The sequence below is a fragment of the Bos indicus genome, chromosome 21, assembly GCF_029378745.1.
Source record: "Bos indicus isolate NIAB-ARS_2022 breed Sahiwal x Tharparkar chromosome 21, NIAB-ARS_B.indTharparkar_mat_pri_1.0, whole genome shotgun sequence".
In the NCBI taxonomy this organism is placed as follows: domain Eukaryota; kingdom Metazoa; phylum Chordata; class Mammalia; order Artiodactyla; family Bovidae; genus Bos; species Bos indicus.
The window spans coordinates 55142521-55161701 of NC_091780.1; the positions used below are offsets into that span (position 1 = coordinate 55142521).

General features: G+C 40.4%; 1 protein-coding gene across 1 annotated transcript in view; it reads right to left on the reverse strand.

Moving 5' to 3' along the window:
• Positions 1-17582: 17582 nt before the first annotated feature.
• The window catches only part of TGM5 (transglutaminase 5), a 33911-nt gene continuing 32312 nt past the window's right edge, over positions 17583-19181 (reverse strand). Inside the window, exons 12-13 of the mRNA XM_019984059.2 lie at positions 18260-18393; positions 17583-18096 (exon numbers count right to left, since the gene is read on the reverse strand). Of these exons, the coding sequence (XP_019839618.2) occupies positions 17949-18096; positions 18260-18393 (282 nt within the window). The 3' untranslated portion in view covers positions 17583-17948. The remainder of the gene's footprint in view (positions 18097-18259; positions 18394-19181) is intronic.

Consider the following 19181-nt stretch of genomic DNA (forward strand, 5'->3'; position numbering starts at 1 on the left):
AAATGGGTCTGTTAAAATCCTCTGCCCGTGTTTGAATTTTTTTTTTCTTTTCTTTCCTGTAGGTTACCTTTTAATTTTGTTGATGTTTTCTTTGCAGAAGCTTTTTAGTTTGATGTAATCCTAGTTGTTTACTTCTGCTTTTGTTGCCTTTGCTTTTAGTGTCAAGTTAAATCATCACCAAGACTGATGTCAAGGAGCTTACTGCTTATGTTTTCTTCTAAGAGTTTTATGGTTTCAAGTCTTTAATCTATTTTTAGTAATTGTTGTGTATGGTATAAGATAGGGGTCCAACCTAACTCTTTTGCATGTGGCTGTCTGGTTTTCCCAATACTTTTTATTGAAAAGATTCTGTAAAATTAATCTACTTTATGTACAGGGGTTTATTTCTGGGCTCTTTATTCTTTTCCATTGACCTGTCTGCCTGTTTTTATGCCAATGTCATACTGTTTTGATTACTGTAATCCAATATATGAAACATAGTTTGAAGTCAGGGAGTATGATGGCTCCAGCTTTGTTCTTCTTTCTTAAGATTGCTTTGGCTATTTGGGGTCAAAAAGATATCACTGTAAAAGAAAAGTCTGATCTTAGTTTGTAAAGTAGTTTAGAACCATCATATTGACAGGGAAAATAAATAATCCTTGCTCATGATTTCTTTTTATTAGTCATTATCTGCAGAGAAAATTCTCAGACAAATTTCAAACAGCTCTAAATTAATGGGGTGACTCATTGGGAAGATCAAGAAAATGCTAGAGTAGTATTAATGGGCTTCAACAGGACAGTTGACAAGAACTTCTTAAATCTGAGAACATGGGGTGATATGTGTACACTTTCTAAAATAACAACTGGCTGATTAAACTCCAGTACTCTTGCCTGGAAAATCCCATGGACGGAGGAGCCGTGGGCTGCAGTCCATGGGGTCGCTGAGGGTCAGACACGACTGAGCGACTTCAGTTTCACTTTTCACTTTCATGCATTGGAGAAGGAAGTGGCAACCCACTCCAGTGTTCTTGCCTGGAGAATCCCAGGGACGGGGGAGCCTGGTGGGCTGCCATCTACGGGGTCGCACAGAGTCAGACACGACTGAAGCGACTTAGCAGCAGCAACAGCAGTAGTGGTTGTTTTAAAAGCTCTCCCTCTTACCTTGTGAGACTTAACATTTTTACTGAAGATATTGATGAGAATAATAAAGAAAAGCTAATCAAATGTGTCATCACTATGACTCTATGGTAAAGAGTATATGATATGATAAAATTAGGATCTAAAATATACTCTAAAATCTTGAGTAATGGGCTAAATATACCAAATATAATTTAATTGAGATAGATATGAGTCTTGCTGGGGTAGAAATAAGGTCGTATATTTGAGTTCCTCAAAATAGTAACCAACAGCAGAAATATGATAGAAAAGTAGCATAAAATGTGTGCATCCTAAATATTCTCAGATTCTCTAGCCTTCTGAGATTACCCTTTTATTTAACAGTCAAATACAATTAGTCTATACTCTTTATTAACTTTAGGAAATCCAAGGATTTTGGCATGAGGAGGGAGGTGGGTATTGAGGAACTTACTTTCTTCTTATGACCTTCAATAAATTTATGCTCTGAATTTCTGCTTTTTGCTCAGTTTTCTAATGAATTCTCTGATTTTCTTATTTCTTTTTCTTTCTTTTCCATTTTCAAGAGAAGGAGAGAATAGAAGTCCTGATTGAGATGCCAAGTTCTCTGGAGTCCTTCCGGCTCCTGATGTGGAGCAGCTGCTTAGTTTTGCTTCTTGGACTGGCAACTGTTGAGGTATGTGTCTGTTTTTGTGCCAGCACCATACTGTTTTGATTACTGTAGCTTTGTAGTATAGTTTAAAATCAGGCTGTGTGATACCCTGACCTTATTCTTCTTTCTAAAGACTGTTTTGGCTATTCGGTATTGTGTTTCCATACAAATTTCAGGATTATTTGTTCTAGTACTGTGAAAAATGTCAATGGTATTTTCATAGGGATTGAACTGAATTTGTAGATTACTTTGGGTATTATGGCCTTTTAAACAATATTAATTCTTCCAATCCATGAATGTGATATATCTTTACATTTGTCTATGTCATCTTAAGTTTCTTGCTATTTGTGACAACATAGACTAGAGGATGCTTTTGGACTGTGGTGTTGGAGAAGACTCTTGAGAGTCCCTTGGACTGCAAGGAGATCCAACCAGTCCATTCTGAAGGAGATCAGTCCTGGGTGTTCTTTGGAAGGAATGATGCTAAAGCTGAAACTCCAGTACTTTGGCCACCTCATGCGAGGAGTTGACTCATTGGAAAAGACTGTGATGCTGGGAGGGATTGGGGGCAGGAGGAGAAGGGGACAACAGAGGATGAGATGGCTGGATGGTATCACTGACTTGATGGATGTGAGTTTAAGTGAACTCCAGGAGTTGGTGGTGGACAGGGAGGCCTGGCGTGCTGCAGTTCATGGGGTCGCAAAGAGTCAGACATGACTGAGCAACTGAACTGAACTGAGCTGAGACCTAGGGGATATTACACTAGGTGAATTAAGTCGGATAGAGAAAGACAAATACTGTATTATTTCACTTATATGTAGAATCTAAAAAGCAAAACAAATGAACAGGCATAACAAGATAGATACAGAGAACAAACTAGTGATTGCCACAGAGAAGGGAGATAGGAGAGGATGAGTGAAATAGTTGAGAGAGATTAAGAGGTGTGAACTTGCAATTACAAAATAAATGAGTCACAAGAATGTAATGTACACCATGGAAAATAATAACAGTCAATAGTAATGTAACATTTTCATAGGTTAACAGATGGTAACACTTTATCGTGGTGATCCTTTTGTCATGTATCTAATCACTATGTTTATACAAGGAACTGGCACAGTGTTGTAGGTCAGTTATACTTCAAAATACAAACAAATTGTAGAAAAATAAAATTTGTGCTTACCATAAATGGGGGTAGAAGAGAGGGAATTTTGAAGGTGATCAAAAGGTACAAACTTCCAGTTATAAGATAAATAAGTACTAGGAATATAATATACAACATGATTAATAAACACTGCTCTGTGTTGCATATGAAAATTATTAAGAGAGTAAATCCTAAGAGTTATCATCATAAAAATATATTTTATTTTATTTTGTATCTGTATTAAGTGATGGATATTCACTAAACTTATAAGTCAAATCATTGTGCTGTATACCTTAAACTTATATAGTGCTTTTGTCAAATAAAAATCTCAATAAAGCTGAAAGAAAAAGCCCACATATGTTTGGAAGCACTATCCTAAGCACCAGGTGCTTTCCAGGTGGCACTAGTGGTAAAGAATCCACTTGCCAATGCAGGAGACAAGAAACACACATTCAGTCCCTGGGTCCAGAAGATCCCCTGGAGGAGAGCATGGCAACCCACTCCAATATTTTTGCCTGGAGAATCCCATGGACAGAGGAGCTTGGTGGACTACAGTCCATAGTGTCACAAAGAGTCAGATGTGACTGAATTGACTCGGCACATATGCATGCAAGGCTATGCAAGGCTCCTTGGACTGGAACTAGAACTAGTAAGTGGAAGCTCTAGAGAGATATTGGCTAAAAAAAAAACAAAAAATGTTAACAGTCAGAATTTTCCAAGAACGGAGTGCACTACCTTAAGAAACATTAAGTTCTCACATAGGTTCAAATATAGGCTAGTGATTACTTGGAGAAACTATAATATCATGAGGGTAAAATACCAGAATGGTATATGCACCAAGTAACCTTGAGTTCCTTTTCAACTATAATTCTATGATTTTCTAAAGGGTAGACCTTGTATTTTAGATTCATTTTATTCAAGCATTATTAAAAAAAGACAATTTTGACTTTTTCAGGTCATAAAATCCTTCGCCTAACATATACGTAAAATTAAAAGAAAAACATTCTTGTTTTAAATTGTGCATTTTACTCTCTCTTCGTCTTTGGTACATGTCTAACCAACAAATGAACAAATCGAGCATTGTTTGGCATTGCTGTCATCAAGTCTTTTCTTTTTTATAAATATTTATGTACTTGGCAGCATCGGGTCTTCGTGCAGCACTTGGGATCTCTGGTTGTGGCATGCCGAATGTTTTTGTTTTTAGTTGCAGCACGCACGATGTTTAGTTGCAACATCCATACTCTTACTTGTGGAATGTGGGATCTAGTCCCTTGACCAGGGATTGAGGCTGGGCCCCCTGTGTCAGCAGGTGGATGCTTAACCACTGGGACCACCAGGGAAGTCCCAAAGTCATGCTTTGACTTGAAACATTTCTTTGCTAGTTTGAAGATCTTAAGATATCTCATGGTAATAATGATTGCAGTAGAAGAAACTTTTCCGTTTTCTTCTGTTAGTTATGAGTGAGTTAAAGTTGCTCAGTTGTGTCCAACTCTTTGCGACCCCATGGACTATACAGTCCATGGAATTCTCCAGGCCACAATACTGGAGCGGGTAGACTTTCCCTTCTCCAGGGGATCTTCCCAACCCAGGGATTGAATCCAGGTCTCCTGCATTCCAGGTGGATTCTTTACCAGCTGAACCACCAGGGAAGCCCTCTGATAGTTATACATTTGACCTATTTTATTACTAATCTCAAATGGTCCCTCTTATGATTAACTGGCATATTTTGAATGATAATTGGGTTTGAGTAATATTAGCAAAAGCTATGACAAACCTAGACAGCAGAGACATTACTTTGCCAACAAAGGTCTACGTAGTCAAAGCTATGGTTTTTCCAGTAGTCAGGTATGGATGTGAGAATTGGACCATCAAGAAGGCTGAGTGCTGAAGAATTGATGCTCTTGTATTGTGGTGCTGGAGAAGACTCTTGAGAGTCCCTCAGACAGCAAGGAGATCAAACCAGTCAATCCTAAAGGAGATCAGTCCTGAATATTCATTGGAAGGACTGATGCTGAAGCTGAAGCTCCAATACTTTGGCTACCTGATGTGTAAAGCCAACATTTTGGAAAAGACCCTGATGCTGAGAAAGATTGAGAGCAAGAGGAGAAGGGGGTCAACAGAGGATGAGATGGTTGGATGGCATCACCAACTCAATGGACATGATGAGTTTGAGCAAACTCCAGGAAGTAGTAAAGGACAGAAAGCCTGGCATGCTGTAGTTCTTAGGATCACAAGGAATTGGACATGACTTAGCAACTGAACAGCAGCAAAGTATTAGCAAGTGTGTTACACACATACCAGACTTAATAACACCAAATTAATGGCAACTTGGCCAGGGTAATGAGATACAAAGCTAAGAAACATCCATTCAGTTGTAGGAGAAAGTTGATCTCCAAAATGTTTCCTTTTACCCAGAAAAGAAAAAAACAGTTTATATTCATATAAAATGGATAATAATATCCATTTATAGGTTTGTGCAGGGCTGTTTTAAGTCTCTTGCCTTCTGTCATAATATAGTCTGAGAAGATACGGCCATTTTGACATTTTGCACTATATGACTTTAATTACTTACTTTGATAACATTATGTTGATTGGGTTGGATTTGCAAGAGAGTCCTGTGGAGGTATTGGTAAGACATGGTGCAGGAATGTGGCTGACAAATCCTATGAAGAGTCAAGTGTCTGCCACATCTGTAAATATGTTAGAGATCAGTTGATCAGTGGTATGCCTAGATCTCTCTTCTAAAGTAAAAAAGGAATTATTGTATCTTTAAATTAAAAGGTTCAATAAATGGTGGGTCCTTGAGTTCTGGGGGAAGCATAATTCTGTAGCTAGGAATGCTTCTCCTGCCCATATGCATAGAAGGTTGACGACTTTAAATGGGATCTAGACTTCTCTGGTGACTCAGATGGTAAAGCATCTTCCTACAATGTGGGAGACCCAGGTTCAATCCCTGGGTCAGGAAGATCTCCGGAGAAGGAAATGGCAACCCATTCCAGGATTCTTGCCTGGAAAATCCCATGGACAGAGGATTTGTCTGGTAGGCTACAGTAGGCTACATGGTAGGCTACAGTCCATGGGGTCGCAAAGAGTTGGACACGACTGAGTGACTTCACTTTAAACTGGAGTAAGACAGAGCTCAGCAACAGTCCAGGCCATGGTGCCACCTGAGTCATACAGTTGGGCAGACTGGAAAAAAAAAAAAAAGTATTAGTAAGAAAAGATGCTGCATGAAGTTTGCGGCAGGCCTCAGTGGGCAAATCGTAATGTAAACTCTTGAGTTATGAAGTGAGATCTTGCCATTTTCCATGGAGAATTATGTGCCTTTTGATATGTTCCTGGTCCCTGGTGGAGGCAGGATGCCTGGCCATGGATCATCAGATGACTTTCTACCTAGAACTCAGTCCTTTCAGACTTCTCAAATGATAAGATCAGATAGGCCCAGCAACAGTACGTTGCAAGTTGGAAGTGGTACATTTGGGAGCAAGCACAAGCATGACCAGATAGCATAAACAAGCTTCATGAGCAGGTATTATAGACCCCATGGCATGGTGATATCAGTGCCCTTCCCTTGTCGCATGCCTGTGATTCTTTGGGGGATTCTCTATGACTACCTGAAGGATAACTAAAACACTCAAGCTTGGTTGATGGATAAGCAGCTCAAAATACAGATAAAATAAAAAGTAGCCTTGCTGAAAGGTCACACTGAAAGATAGAACGTCCTGGGAACCATTGTCTACTCTATTCTTCACACAAATACATTTCTGTCTGTCTCAGTAGCACCTTTCCCTCCATCCTAACCATAGCTCCTATCTCATTGTGTTTTAAAACTATTAATCTTTCAAATAATTTTATGGAATCCACTTACTTGCCTCTTTTAAGAATTAGCATCCATATTTTGTCAAGTTTCTTCATTTTTAGAGAGAAGGAACCTTATTCAACATGTAGGTTAGTTACCTTTCTGATGCAAGAAAGCTCATTGCCACAGCTCGTGAGCCTACCAGTGTAATTTGTTTCTTGAGATGTAAGTTAGTTTCATAAGACCTGGCTACTTCAGGGTTTAATCTCTATGGTGATTAAAGAAGTAATACTGAACTCAACCCAAGAAGTACTTACTAAACACTCCATTAAGAAAAAATAAAACTGTTTTGGGTGTGTTTTGATGGTAAAAGGAAATGATTCCTTGAAAGACAAAATAGGTTGAAACTTCATGATCAGACTTTCATTCACAAAAAATTACAGAAAGAATGGAGACTACTTACAGAGAAACTGGACCTTAAAACCAGATAGAAACCTGGGAGCAAGAATCTACTTATATTCTTGACTCTTCTGTGTAGGTACTGTGGAAGAAATGCTGGTAACTCCTTAAACAAGTATGTTTCTTTTCTATTATTGATTATTTTCTGGAATTTTCTCTCAAGCCTGACTTAAAAATACTATAATATGGTGTGCTGCAATTCGTGGGGTCGCAAAAAATCGGACATGACTGAGTGACTGAACTGAATTGAACTGAACATATGTTATCTTATAAAGCAGATCCTGTTTGATTAAAGGATAACTTGATATTGATGATGATCGTAATTATTTTGTTCTACCACAGACCCTTTTCCTCCTATAAATCTATATGAGAAATTATATGAAGGAAATTTCTCACAAAAGATGTAAAATGAACAATTCACTTGAAACCAGGAATTTGCCAGATGTCAGAAGCAGCACTGAAGTTTCATAGGTCTCCACTAGATGGCAAGCATTCTCCTTCAATTTCTCAATGGTACCAAGATCAAAAATTGCTGCTTTTTCAAACCTAGTCTGCATGAGACAGTGGGACTTGTATCAAAAAATTACAAAGAACCTGATTCATAGATACAGTCAAATTTAGAATCAAGTTGTTCAAACTGAAATGGAAAATATATTGTGATGTTTAAATGTTTTAATTGGAGAATATATATTCATTCATTTGACACACACACACACACACAAGCCTGGACAGTTTGATCCAGAGCCCATTCTCCTAACTATTATTTGGGTTTTTTTTAATTGAAGTATAGTTGATTTATAGGATTTTGGATATGTAGCAAAGTGATTCAGCCATGTATATATATATGTCTAATATATATACTCTTTTTCAGATTCTTTTGTAATATAGGTTATTACAACATATTTAATAGAGTTCCCTGTGCTGTTCAGTAGGTTCTTGTTGTTTATCTGTTTTGTATATAGTAAAGTAAAGAAAGTGGTCGCTCAGTTGTGTCTGACTCTTTGCGACCCCATGGACTGTAGCCTACCAGGTTCCTCTGTCCGTGGGATTTTCCAGGCAAGAATACTGGAGTGGGTTGCCATTTCCTTCTCCAGATCTTCCTGACCCAGGGATTGAACCCAGGTCTCCCACACTGTTAGCAGATGCTTTACCGTCTGAGCCACCAGGGAAGTCCTTGTATATAGTTGTGTTCATCTGTTAGTCCCAAAGTAATTTGTGCTTCCCTCCCTCCCTCCCTTTCCCTCATTCCCTTTTGGTAACCATAAGTTTGTTTTCTATTTCTGTGAGTCTATTTCTATTTTGTAAATGTGTTCATTTGTATTATTTTTTGAGATTCTACATATAAGTGATATAATATTTGTCTTTGACTTACTTCACTGAGTATGATAATCTCTGGGTCCATCTAAGTTGCTGCAAATGGCATTATTTCATTCTTTTTTTTTTGGCTGAGTAAGTAATATTCCATTATATATATATATATATAGATATATATTTATTTATGTATGTATATGTATACACCACATTTTCTTTATTCATTCACCTATCAACTTACTAACATCCCTCCCTTTTGTCATTCTGCCTCACCCTTCCTGAAGGTTGCAGGGAGAAACCCTTGTCCTATCTCTAGGCAAAGCTGCTGCTAAACAACAACGTGCTCAAGCAATTGACCACTTTCAGGATAAACATTCATTGTGATGTAAAACTAAAGCCTGACATTATGTTATTTCATCCATATGAAATTCATTTGGAAGGAAAAAAAAACACTTAAATTGTGCAGTAATATTTTAAGTTCAGCTTTAATTCATAATTCACTTCTTATCACAGTCTAGATTAAATACAAAGTTTTCTAAAGCAAATAGAAACAGCTAAAGTAGAATTAATTACTGGCAAACTTTCTACCAGAGTAAGTAACTGGCACTTTGTTTAAAAATAGCTGTTGAGTCCTGTTTGGAACCTGTTTTCTGACATGCTTTAATTTAGCATAATTTTAGCGCAGTTTTCTCATCTCTGATAAGAGAGTTTGTTTTGTCTGGAAAGGAGATACTCTTGTTGTCTTTTTCTCCCATGCATCTCACAGACAGCCTGTAAGTAATAGAAATGAAGTTGTACGATAGACTCCTCACCTGGCTCATAAGTGTGGTATTCTTCTTTTGCCATTTGTGCTTTTTGTCACAGTGAAAAAAGCCTCAGAAAAGTGCAGAGAGCACAGTTTCACATGAAAGCGTCATGCTGCCCCCTCTGTTGACATGTATTAGGATTCAGGCAATGGGAGACACTCCATGGTGTAAAGGAATGTTATTTGGCCTCACAAGGTTTTTGTTTTTGAGCATTTGCAGCTCCCTCAGGATTATGCTTCGCACTAAAAATAAAACAAGTATAGCTTGTGATTCACCTGGTGTTCACTGAGTCAGAGTTGTAGATTGTAGGAAAGATTCAATGACATAAGAGGGTTGTAAAAATGGAAATAAAGTTGCTGAATACAAAATAAACTTAGAAGATGATCATAGTAACCTATGTATGCCAAAAAACAAGCGTAAGATCTGAAAGCTTTAACTTCTTCCAGATTTTACATAAGGAAATCATTTTAATGTTGTGTTGTTACACCTGGCATGATTACCTGGAACCCTTAGGGATTTTTTTATGTAGAGCTGCTCACCACAGATGTTAGAATGAGAAATAATGTGCATTAGAGTTTATGTTTGAAAAAATCGTTAGGTCGTATCTCCTCCAAATCAGTATCACTGAAGTCTATAATTTTAATAAATTCTCTGCACAGTTCAACTACCATTGAGGAAAGAAGGATTAACAAACTAGTCAAGGATGCTATTAGCTAAGTATAGGCTTGTGAATAGACAGACAACTGAAATAGAAGAACTCTCCTGGTAGAAAACTTTCTCCTACAACTCTATAATTTTGCCATTAGTAATTAATTTCTACTGTTCTTCTGAGTTTTTATTTTTTTTAAGGTTTTACACTAAAATACAGACATGCTTTCAAGGCATTGTACATTAAAAACACAGGGGTTGGATTTGTAACTGGCTTGAAGTTGTGTGTATGTGCTCAGTCGTGTCCAACTCTTTGAGACCTCATGGAGAGTAGCCTGCCTGGCTCCTCTGTCCATGGAATTTTCCAGGCAAGAATACTGGAGCAGGTGGGAATTTCCTTCTCCAGGGGATCTTCCCAACCCAGGGATCAAACCAGCATCTCTTTTGTCTCCTCCATTGGCCAGCTAACATCCAGACATCTGAGTTGAGTAAGTCCAGGACTGCCCAGGCAAGCCCAGACTAAATTGCTGTCCCAGTTGTTTATTATGAGCTAAATAAACACTTAGAGTTTTAAGTCACTGTATTTTTAGATGGTATTTTTTTTTTTGCACTGTTATCTTAGTAATGGATAGATGACACATTCTCTATTGGTTAGTCATGTGCAAGAAGGGGATAGCTGGTTGTCTGTCAGTATTACTATAGAAAAGGATACTTGGATTGACCTGAGACTAGTAAGTTCCAAAGATAGTTCCCTTCTCAAAGATTGTTGTTTTTCAGTCACTAAGTCGTCTCCAACTCTTTGCAACCCCGTGGACTACAGCAAACCAAGCTCCTTTGTCCTCCTCTATTTCCCAGAGTTTGCTCAAATAAGTAGTATGAAATCATTGGTCCTGTCACAAGGAAATGATATCCTTTCCATCTTGTAAACTTCTCACATCCAGTGAATTGCGTTTAGTTCTAGATGTCACCTCTTCCAACAACACAAGAGTAGACTCTACACATGGACATCACCAGATGGTCAACACCAAAATCAGATTGATTATATTCTTTGCAGCCAAAGATGGAGAAGCTGTATACAGTCAGCAAAAACAAGACTGGGAGCTGACTGTGGCTCAGATCATGAACTCCTTATTGCCAAATTTAGACTTAAATTGAAGAAAGTAGGGAAAACCACTAGACCATTCAGTTATGACCTAAATCAAATCCCTTATGATTATACAGTGGAACTGAGAAATAGATTTAAGGGACTAGATCTGATAGTGTGCCTATAGATGGAGGTTCGTGACATTGTACAGGAGACAGGAATCAAGACCATCCCGAAGAAAAAGAAATGCAAAAAAGCAAAATGGCTGTCTGAGGAGGCCTTACAAATAGCTGTGAAAAGAAGAGAAGCAAAAAGAAAAGGAGAAAAAGAAAGATATAAGCATCTGAATGCAGAGTACCAAAGAATAACAAGGAGAGATAAGAAAGCCTTGCTCAGCAATCAATGCTGAAATAGAGGAAAACAACAGAATGGGAAAGACTAGAGATCTCTTCAAGAAAATAAGACATACCAAGGGAACATTTCATGCAACGATGGGCTTGATAAAGAACAGAAATGGTATGGACATAAAAGAAGCAGAAGATATTAAGAAGAGGTGGCAAGAATACACAGAAGATCTGTACAAAAAAGATCTTCATGACCCAGATAATCATGATGGTGTGATCACTCACCTAGAGCCAGACATCCTGGAATGTGAAGTCAAGTGGGCCTTAGGAAGCATCACTACAAACAAAGCTAGTGGAGGTGATGGAATTCCAGTGGAACTATTTCAAATCCTGAAAGATGATGCTGTGAAAGTGCTGCACTCAATATGCCAGCAAATTTGGAAAACTCAGCAGTGGGCACAGGACTGGAAAAGGTCAGTTTTCATTCCAATCCCAAAGAAAGGCAATGCCAAAGAACCCTCAAACTACCGCACAATTGCACTCATCTCACACGCTAGTAAAGTAATGCTCAAAATTCTCCAAGCCAGGCTTCAGCAATATGTGAACCGTGAACTTCCAGATGTTCAAGCTAGTTTTAGAAAAGGCAGAGGGAACCAGAGATCAAATTGCCAACATCCGCTGGATCTTTGAAAAAGCAAGAGAGTTCCAGAAAAACATCTATTTCTGCTTTATTGACTATGCCAAAGCCTTTGACTATGTGGATCACAATAAACTGTGGAAAATTCTGAAAGAGATGGGAATACCAGACCACCTGACTTGCCTCTTGAGATACCTATATGCAGGTCAGGAAGCAACAGTTAGAACTAGACATGGAACAATAGACTGGTTCCAAACAGGAAAAGGATTACGTCAAGGCTGTATATTGTCACCCTGCTTATTTAACTTATATGCAGAGTACATCATGAGAAAAACTGGAGGGCTGGAGGAAGCACAAGCTGGAATCAAGATTGCCAGGAGAAATATCAATAACCTCAGATATGCAGATGACACCACTCTTATGGCAGAAAGTGAAGAGGAACTAAAAAGCCTCTTGGTGAAAGTGAAAGTAGGGAGTGAAAAAGTTGGCCTAAAGCTCAACATTCATAAAATGAAGATCATGGCATCTGGTCCCATCACTTCATGGAAACAGATGGGGAAACAGTGGAAACAGTGTCAGACTTTATTTTTCTGGGCTCCAAAATCACTGCAGATGGTGACTGCAGCCATGAAATTAAAAGACGCTTACCCCTTAGAAGGAAAGTTATGACCAACCTAAATAGCATATTGGAAAGCAGAGACATTTCTTTGCCAACAAAGGTCCGTCTAGTCAAGGCTATGGTTTTTGCAGTGGTCATGTATGGGTGCGAGAGTTGGACTGTGAAGAAAGCTGAGCACCGAAGAATTGATGCTTTTGAACTGTGGTGTTGGAGAAGACTCTGAAAGTCCCTTGGACTACAAGGAGATCCAACCAGTCCATTCTGAAGGAGATCAGTCCTGGGTGTTCTTGGAAGGAATGATGCTAAAGCTGAAACTCCAGTACTTTGGCCACCTCATGCGAAGAGTTGACTCATTGGAAAAGACTCTGATGCTGGGAGCGATTGGGGGCAGGAGGAGAAGGGGACAACAGAGGATGAGATGGCTGGATGGCATCACTGTCTCAATGGACATGAGTTTGAGTGAACTCCGGGAGTTGGTGATGGACAGGGAGGCCTGGCGTGCTGCAATTCATGGGGTCGCAAAGAGTCGGACATGACTAAGCAACTGAACTGAACTGAACTGAATCTCTCTGAACCAGATAAAGTCCTTTGAATGCAAGTAATTAAGGGAACTCCTGAAACTGATAGAAAATAGAGGACAAGGCTCAGAACCAGGGGAAGCGAGGAATCCAGGGCATCTCAGGGGGTCTAGGAAGCAGGAGCTGCTGGATGGTCTCTCCCTGGGGCTCTGCTGCCTGGGTGGTCAGCTCCAAGTCTCTGCCTCTCTCCCGTCTGGAGCCAAAGTCCTGAGAGAAGCACTGATCCAGTGTAAGTCACATGACCATCTTGGCAAGAGGAACTCAGGGAGCCTTGGCTGACAGACCCACCAAAATTACCATGAGGAACAAAGGGATTCCTACAAAAGCAGTTGGGATGCTATCACCAAAGGAAAGGCGAGAACAATCAATGAATGTACATTCACTTTTGTGCCTTAGGTTTTTCTTGTATAAAATGGGAGTTATAATACCTACCTTACAAGACAGTGATGTGTTAATGTAATGTAGGTCATGTGACTAGTATGTACAGGGGAAGGTGATGGATAGATGATTTGAAACAGTGAGGAGTGCTCAGTTATGTCCAACTCTTTGCGACACCGTGGTCTGTAGCCTGCCGGGCTCCTCTGTCCATGGAATTTTCCAGGCAAGAATACTAGAGCAGGTTGCCATTTCCTTCTCCAGAGGATTTTCCCAACCCAGGGATCAAACCCAAATCTGTTTGCATTGGCAGGTGGATTCTTTACCGCTCTGCCACCTGGGAAGCCGGATAGATGATAGATGCTATTATTAATTATGTCTCTACCTACAACAAGGAAGTGCTGCTGGGATGGAGGGGGGAAGACCCCAGATTTGGAATTAGAAGGCCTAGGTTTGAGTTTGGGTCTGCCACTTTCAAGCTTTGAGGTCTAAGGCAAATCAATTAACTTTCTCTGACACTTAGTTTTTCCTTCTACAAAATGAGGGATGTTTATGTGCCCAGTTGTGTGAAACTATCAGCAGCCTCGTGGACTGTGGCCACCAGGCTCCACTGTCCATGGGATTCTCCAGGCAAGAACACTGGAGTGGGTTGCCATATTCTACTCCAGGGCATCTTCCTGATCGAGACCTTCCGATCCCTGGGTCTCGAACCCACGTCTCCTACATTGGCAGGCAGATTCTTTACCACTGAGCCACCTGGGAGATAATAACAATATTGATCTCATAGGTATTGTGAGGTTCAGCCTTGTGGAAGCACATAAAGGATTCATAATTTCCAGCATCTGCAAGTCTTTACAAGGCTCCTTTGTGCCTGTGGCTGGACGTTTATACAGGCATACCTCATTGTATTGCACTTTGCATACATTGTGTCTTTTTACAAAGTGAAGTTTTGTGACAACCCTGCATTGTCAGATAATGGTTAGCATTTTTAGCAGTAAGGTATTAATTAAAGTGTATACATCATTCCTTTACATGCAATGCTACTGCACACTTAGTAGACTACTGTATGTTGTAAACATAACTTTTATATGCACTGAGAAACCCCAAAATTGGTATGAATTACTTTATAGTGATATTCACTTTATTGGAGTGGTCTGGAAGCAAACCTGCAATATCTCTGAGGTCTTTCTGTGCTGAATTCCATTGGGGTTGTGAGTTGGGAATGGATCCAGGAAGACCTTATTTGCCTTGTTTACTGCTCTATCCTCTGGACCTAAAATATTCTACACATAGGTACTCAGTAAATATTAAATGAGTGGATTAAAGACAACCTTGACATTCAAGGAAGGCCTTAACTCCAAAGAGTGGCTCTGAAGGAAATTGTAAGGTCCTATGACAGACGAGGATGGAGAACTATTTGTCCTTTAAGTGCTTCTCAAATCACCTGAAGTCTGCTTACTTTAAGGACTGACATCACAGGCAGTGACTATGAATTGAGGTGTGGAGGAAACATGCCTGAAAATGATCATGGTCCAAATTCCTTAGGCTGCCACCTGAAACTTTTGACTCCCTGGCTATTGCCACATTTTTTCCTGCAACTTGCTCCCTCCTGCTCTGATCTCTAGCCATCTCGGTGACATGCAATTCCTGACTGCTTTACTCCAGTCCCACCCCCTTCAATGCTGAATCTGTTTGGCTAATGAATGAAAGTCACTCAGTCATGTCCAACTCTGTGACCCTGTGGACTGGGGCATGCCAGGCTCCTCTGTCCATGGACTTCTCCAGGCAAGAATACTGGAAGGTAGCCAATCTCTTCTCCAGGGGATCTTCCCAACCCAGGGATCAAACTGGGGTCTCCTGCATTGCAAGCGGATTCTTTACCAGCTGAGCTACCAGGGAAGCCCCTGTTTGGCTAATTCCTGGCCTTTTAGTGCTCAGGTTAAATGCCACTCCCTCCAGGAAGTCTTCCTTGATCCACAGTCCTAAGACTGGACTAGTCCTTCCTATGCTCCCACAATACCCTATACTCACCCTGATGGTGATTCTCACCACACTGTATAATAATCTCCTACTTACTAAATTTTTTTAAGTCTTCATTGAATTTGTTATGTATTCCTTCTGTTTTTTATGTTTTGTTTTTTTGTTTTTTTTTTTTCTTTTTGGCTGAGGCATGTGGGATCTTAGCTTCCTGACCAGGGATCAAACCCACACCCCCTGCATTGGAAGGTGAGATCTTGACCATTGGACTGCCAGGGAAGTCCCCTCCTGTTTATTTTTCATTCTCAACATGCTTAATTTGAGCTCCACAAGGGCAGTTCTTGGTCCTTCTTTTGTCCTAGGTGCCTAACTCAGGTCCTGGCCCCTATTAGAAACTCAGTGGATACTTGCTGATGAAAAGAGTAAATGAAAATGGTGTTAAAATCAGGGTTTGTGAAAGAGTCTGAGAGTGCAGTAGCAGAAACACTCCAAGTCCTTCAGGGGTCACTGCCTCTATAGGATGCCCCCCTCCATGATGTTTTCCTTAAACCATTTTTCATGACTGTCAGATTATAATTGTAGAATGAAATAATTATAGGCTACCTCCAGCTCCATGCTGCCAGAATCCTCCTGATTCTCAGCCCTCTCTTTAAGAGGATTATCAACCTACTCTGCAATTCCCACCACACCCCTTCCTCTCCCTCTGATTAACCGCACTTACCCTTTTGTTCATATATAATAAAAGTATTTAACTTTTTGATTTAATGCGTGCATTTAATATATGCCCTAAGCAGCTGCCTCAGTCACGTAGCCAGTGCCTAGAGGGCCGGTGCATCATGCCTTTCTCCACACAGAACTTCCTGCATTGCTGTGAGAAAGCTGGCGTGAGCCAAGGGAAACAATGATCGCAGTTGCTTTGTGCTCAGTAGGACCATAAACGCCAGCAGCAACCAATAGAAAAGTCTGAGATACTTCACTCCCTACCTAAAATCTACCTTACTGTGTTATTTAGCCAGCTTTCTCTCCAGAACTCGGCCATTCAGTACCACAATGCACCAGTGGACTTTTAGCCAAGGGGTTGGGACAGTTAAGATTGAGGGACTTCTTAGATGTGATTTGGGAAGGGATTCAAAGGATGCCCAAGTGAGAGATCTCCCAGACTTTTTTCTAAGATGTAAAGATAGTAGCACTTAGAGACATCTACGTGATAAAGAATCTGCCTGTAATGCAGGAGACCCGGGTTTGATCCCTGGTGGGGAAGATCCCCTGGAGGAGGGCATGGCAACCCACCCTAGTACTCTTGCCGAGAGAATCCCCATGAAAAGAGGAGCCTGGCAGGCTGCAGTCATAGGGTCACACAGAGTTGGGCACAACTGAAGCAACCAAGTCGCAGCAGCAGCAGAGACATCTACAAAGGTTTTTGTTTTCCTAACTCAGTCATGAATGATAGACCATCTGTATGTGCCTTCTTTTTTTATTGATATATTGATTGTCTGTCTCCCCACCCCCACGATGGAAGCTTCAGGGGGCAGGGACTTTGCTTTATTTACTGCCTCATCCTCTACAGTCCATAGAGTCACAAAGAGTAGGACACAACAGAGCGACTGAGCATGCATGCACTTCTACACTTAGAACAGTGCCTGGCACATACCAACCACTCAGTGAATGTTTCTTTACTCTCTCTCTTTTTGTTTTTGAACTCTTTATTTTGTATTAGGGTATAGCCAATTAACAGTGTTGTAATAGTTTCAGGTGAACAGTGAAGCAATTCAGCCATACATGTACCTGTATCCATTCTCCCCCCAAACTCCCCTCGCATCTAGGCTGCCACAGAACACTGAGCAGAGTTCCGTGTAGGACCTTGTTAGTTATCCATTTTAAATATAGCAGTGGGTACACGTCCATCCCAAACTCCTTGGTAAATGTTTTTTGAATGAGTGAGTGGGCTCAAGTAGTAACACAGGAGGACACTCACTCCCAGCATCCAGGGGACAGGTGGAGCTGCTGTCAGGGAAGTAATGGGTGTCTGGACACAAAGATGAGAATGAGAGCTGAAGTTTATTGGTACTAAGGAAGTAGCCATTGCAATGACAAAGGGACAGCTGCTCAGCCAGTCTTCTTCTTTTCTGGACATCTGGGGGTCATTAAATCAAGTCTGCAATTCTGGACTGCACGGCCAGTCTCACAGTTCTGGATAGGACACCGTGGAATCCCTGGGCCCTGAGCAGAGTCCCCGGGGAGCAAAGCAAATGGCCCAGGGGACTATCCATTGCCATTTTCTCCTCTGCTGCTCACGTCAGAGCCAAGAGAAGCCTCTGTTTGTGTGGGAAATGGCACAGCTTGCATTTGAACTTGCTCTTTGCCTAAAGCCTAACATCTACACATCCAGCTTCTTGTCCCAGAATTTATAACCCAATATAGACATTCGTGTAACCCTTGATGTCCTTAAATTTGTTGCTCCTCAGATTCGCTTGGATTTGCCTTTGGCCACTCTTGAAGGGGATAGTCTCCAGAGTGAGACTGGCTCTGTGATGGGGTTTGAGGACTCCAATGCTGCAGCAGAGAAAACAGACTGTCAGAAAACCATGGGATTATGATAACCTCAGAGCCCCTTTCTACTCAGAAGCCAGACTTCCCCTTCCCCTATGTCTAGAACAAAGGACAGTTCCACCCCGAGGATAAGATGGGAAGGAGAGTGAGCACTGCCAGGACTCACAGGACTCTCTGCTGTCTCCTGAAGAGACCGCTTCCTTCCACAGTCAGCACACAGTCTTCAACCTGCTCCGAGAGGGGGTTTGAAAATACCACCTGTATAGAGAGCGGCTGGTTCACAATGGCTGCTCCTAAAACCTGAACAAGGAAATCCAGAGAGGAGAATTAGTCTTATCCCCCAATTCATCAGACATTTATGGAGGGCACTATTCCCTAGATCTGCTACCTAAAGAACTAAATTTCCATGGCCTGTGTTTTTCCAAGTATGGACAACTTAATGGATTGTCATTAACATTTTAAAAAAAATGAAATAGATCAGCACTACCAAACCAGCTCTTGAACAAAGGCTAAAAGATCTCTAGATAGGAAACACAGAAAAGGTTTATAAAAATGAATCCAAAACAACAAAGTAAATGGTAATGGGATCATATTTATCAATAATTACCTTAAATGTAAATGGGTTAAATGCTCCAACCAAAAGATAAAGACTGGCCGAATGGATACAAAAACAAGACCCCTATATATGCTGTCTACAAGAGACCCACCTCAAACCTAGGGACACATACAGACTGAAAGTGAGGGGCTGGAAAAAGATATTTCATGCAAATAGAGACCAAAAGAAAGCAGGAGTAGCAGTACTCATATCAGATAAAATAGACTTTGAAATAAAGACTGTGATAAGAGACAAAGAAGGACACTACATAATGATCAAAGGATCAATCCAAGAAGAAGATATAACAATTAAATATGTACCCAACCTAGGAGCATCTCAATACATAAGGCAAATGCTAACAAGTATGAAAGGGGAAATTAACAGTAACACAATTATAGTGGGGGACTTTAATATCCCACTCCTATGAATAGATCAACCAAACAGAAAATTAGCAAGGAAACACAAGCTTTAAATGATACAATGAACCAGTTAG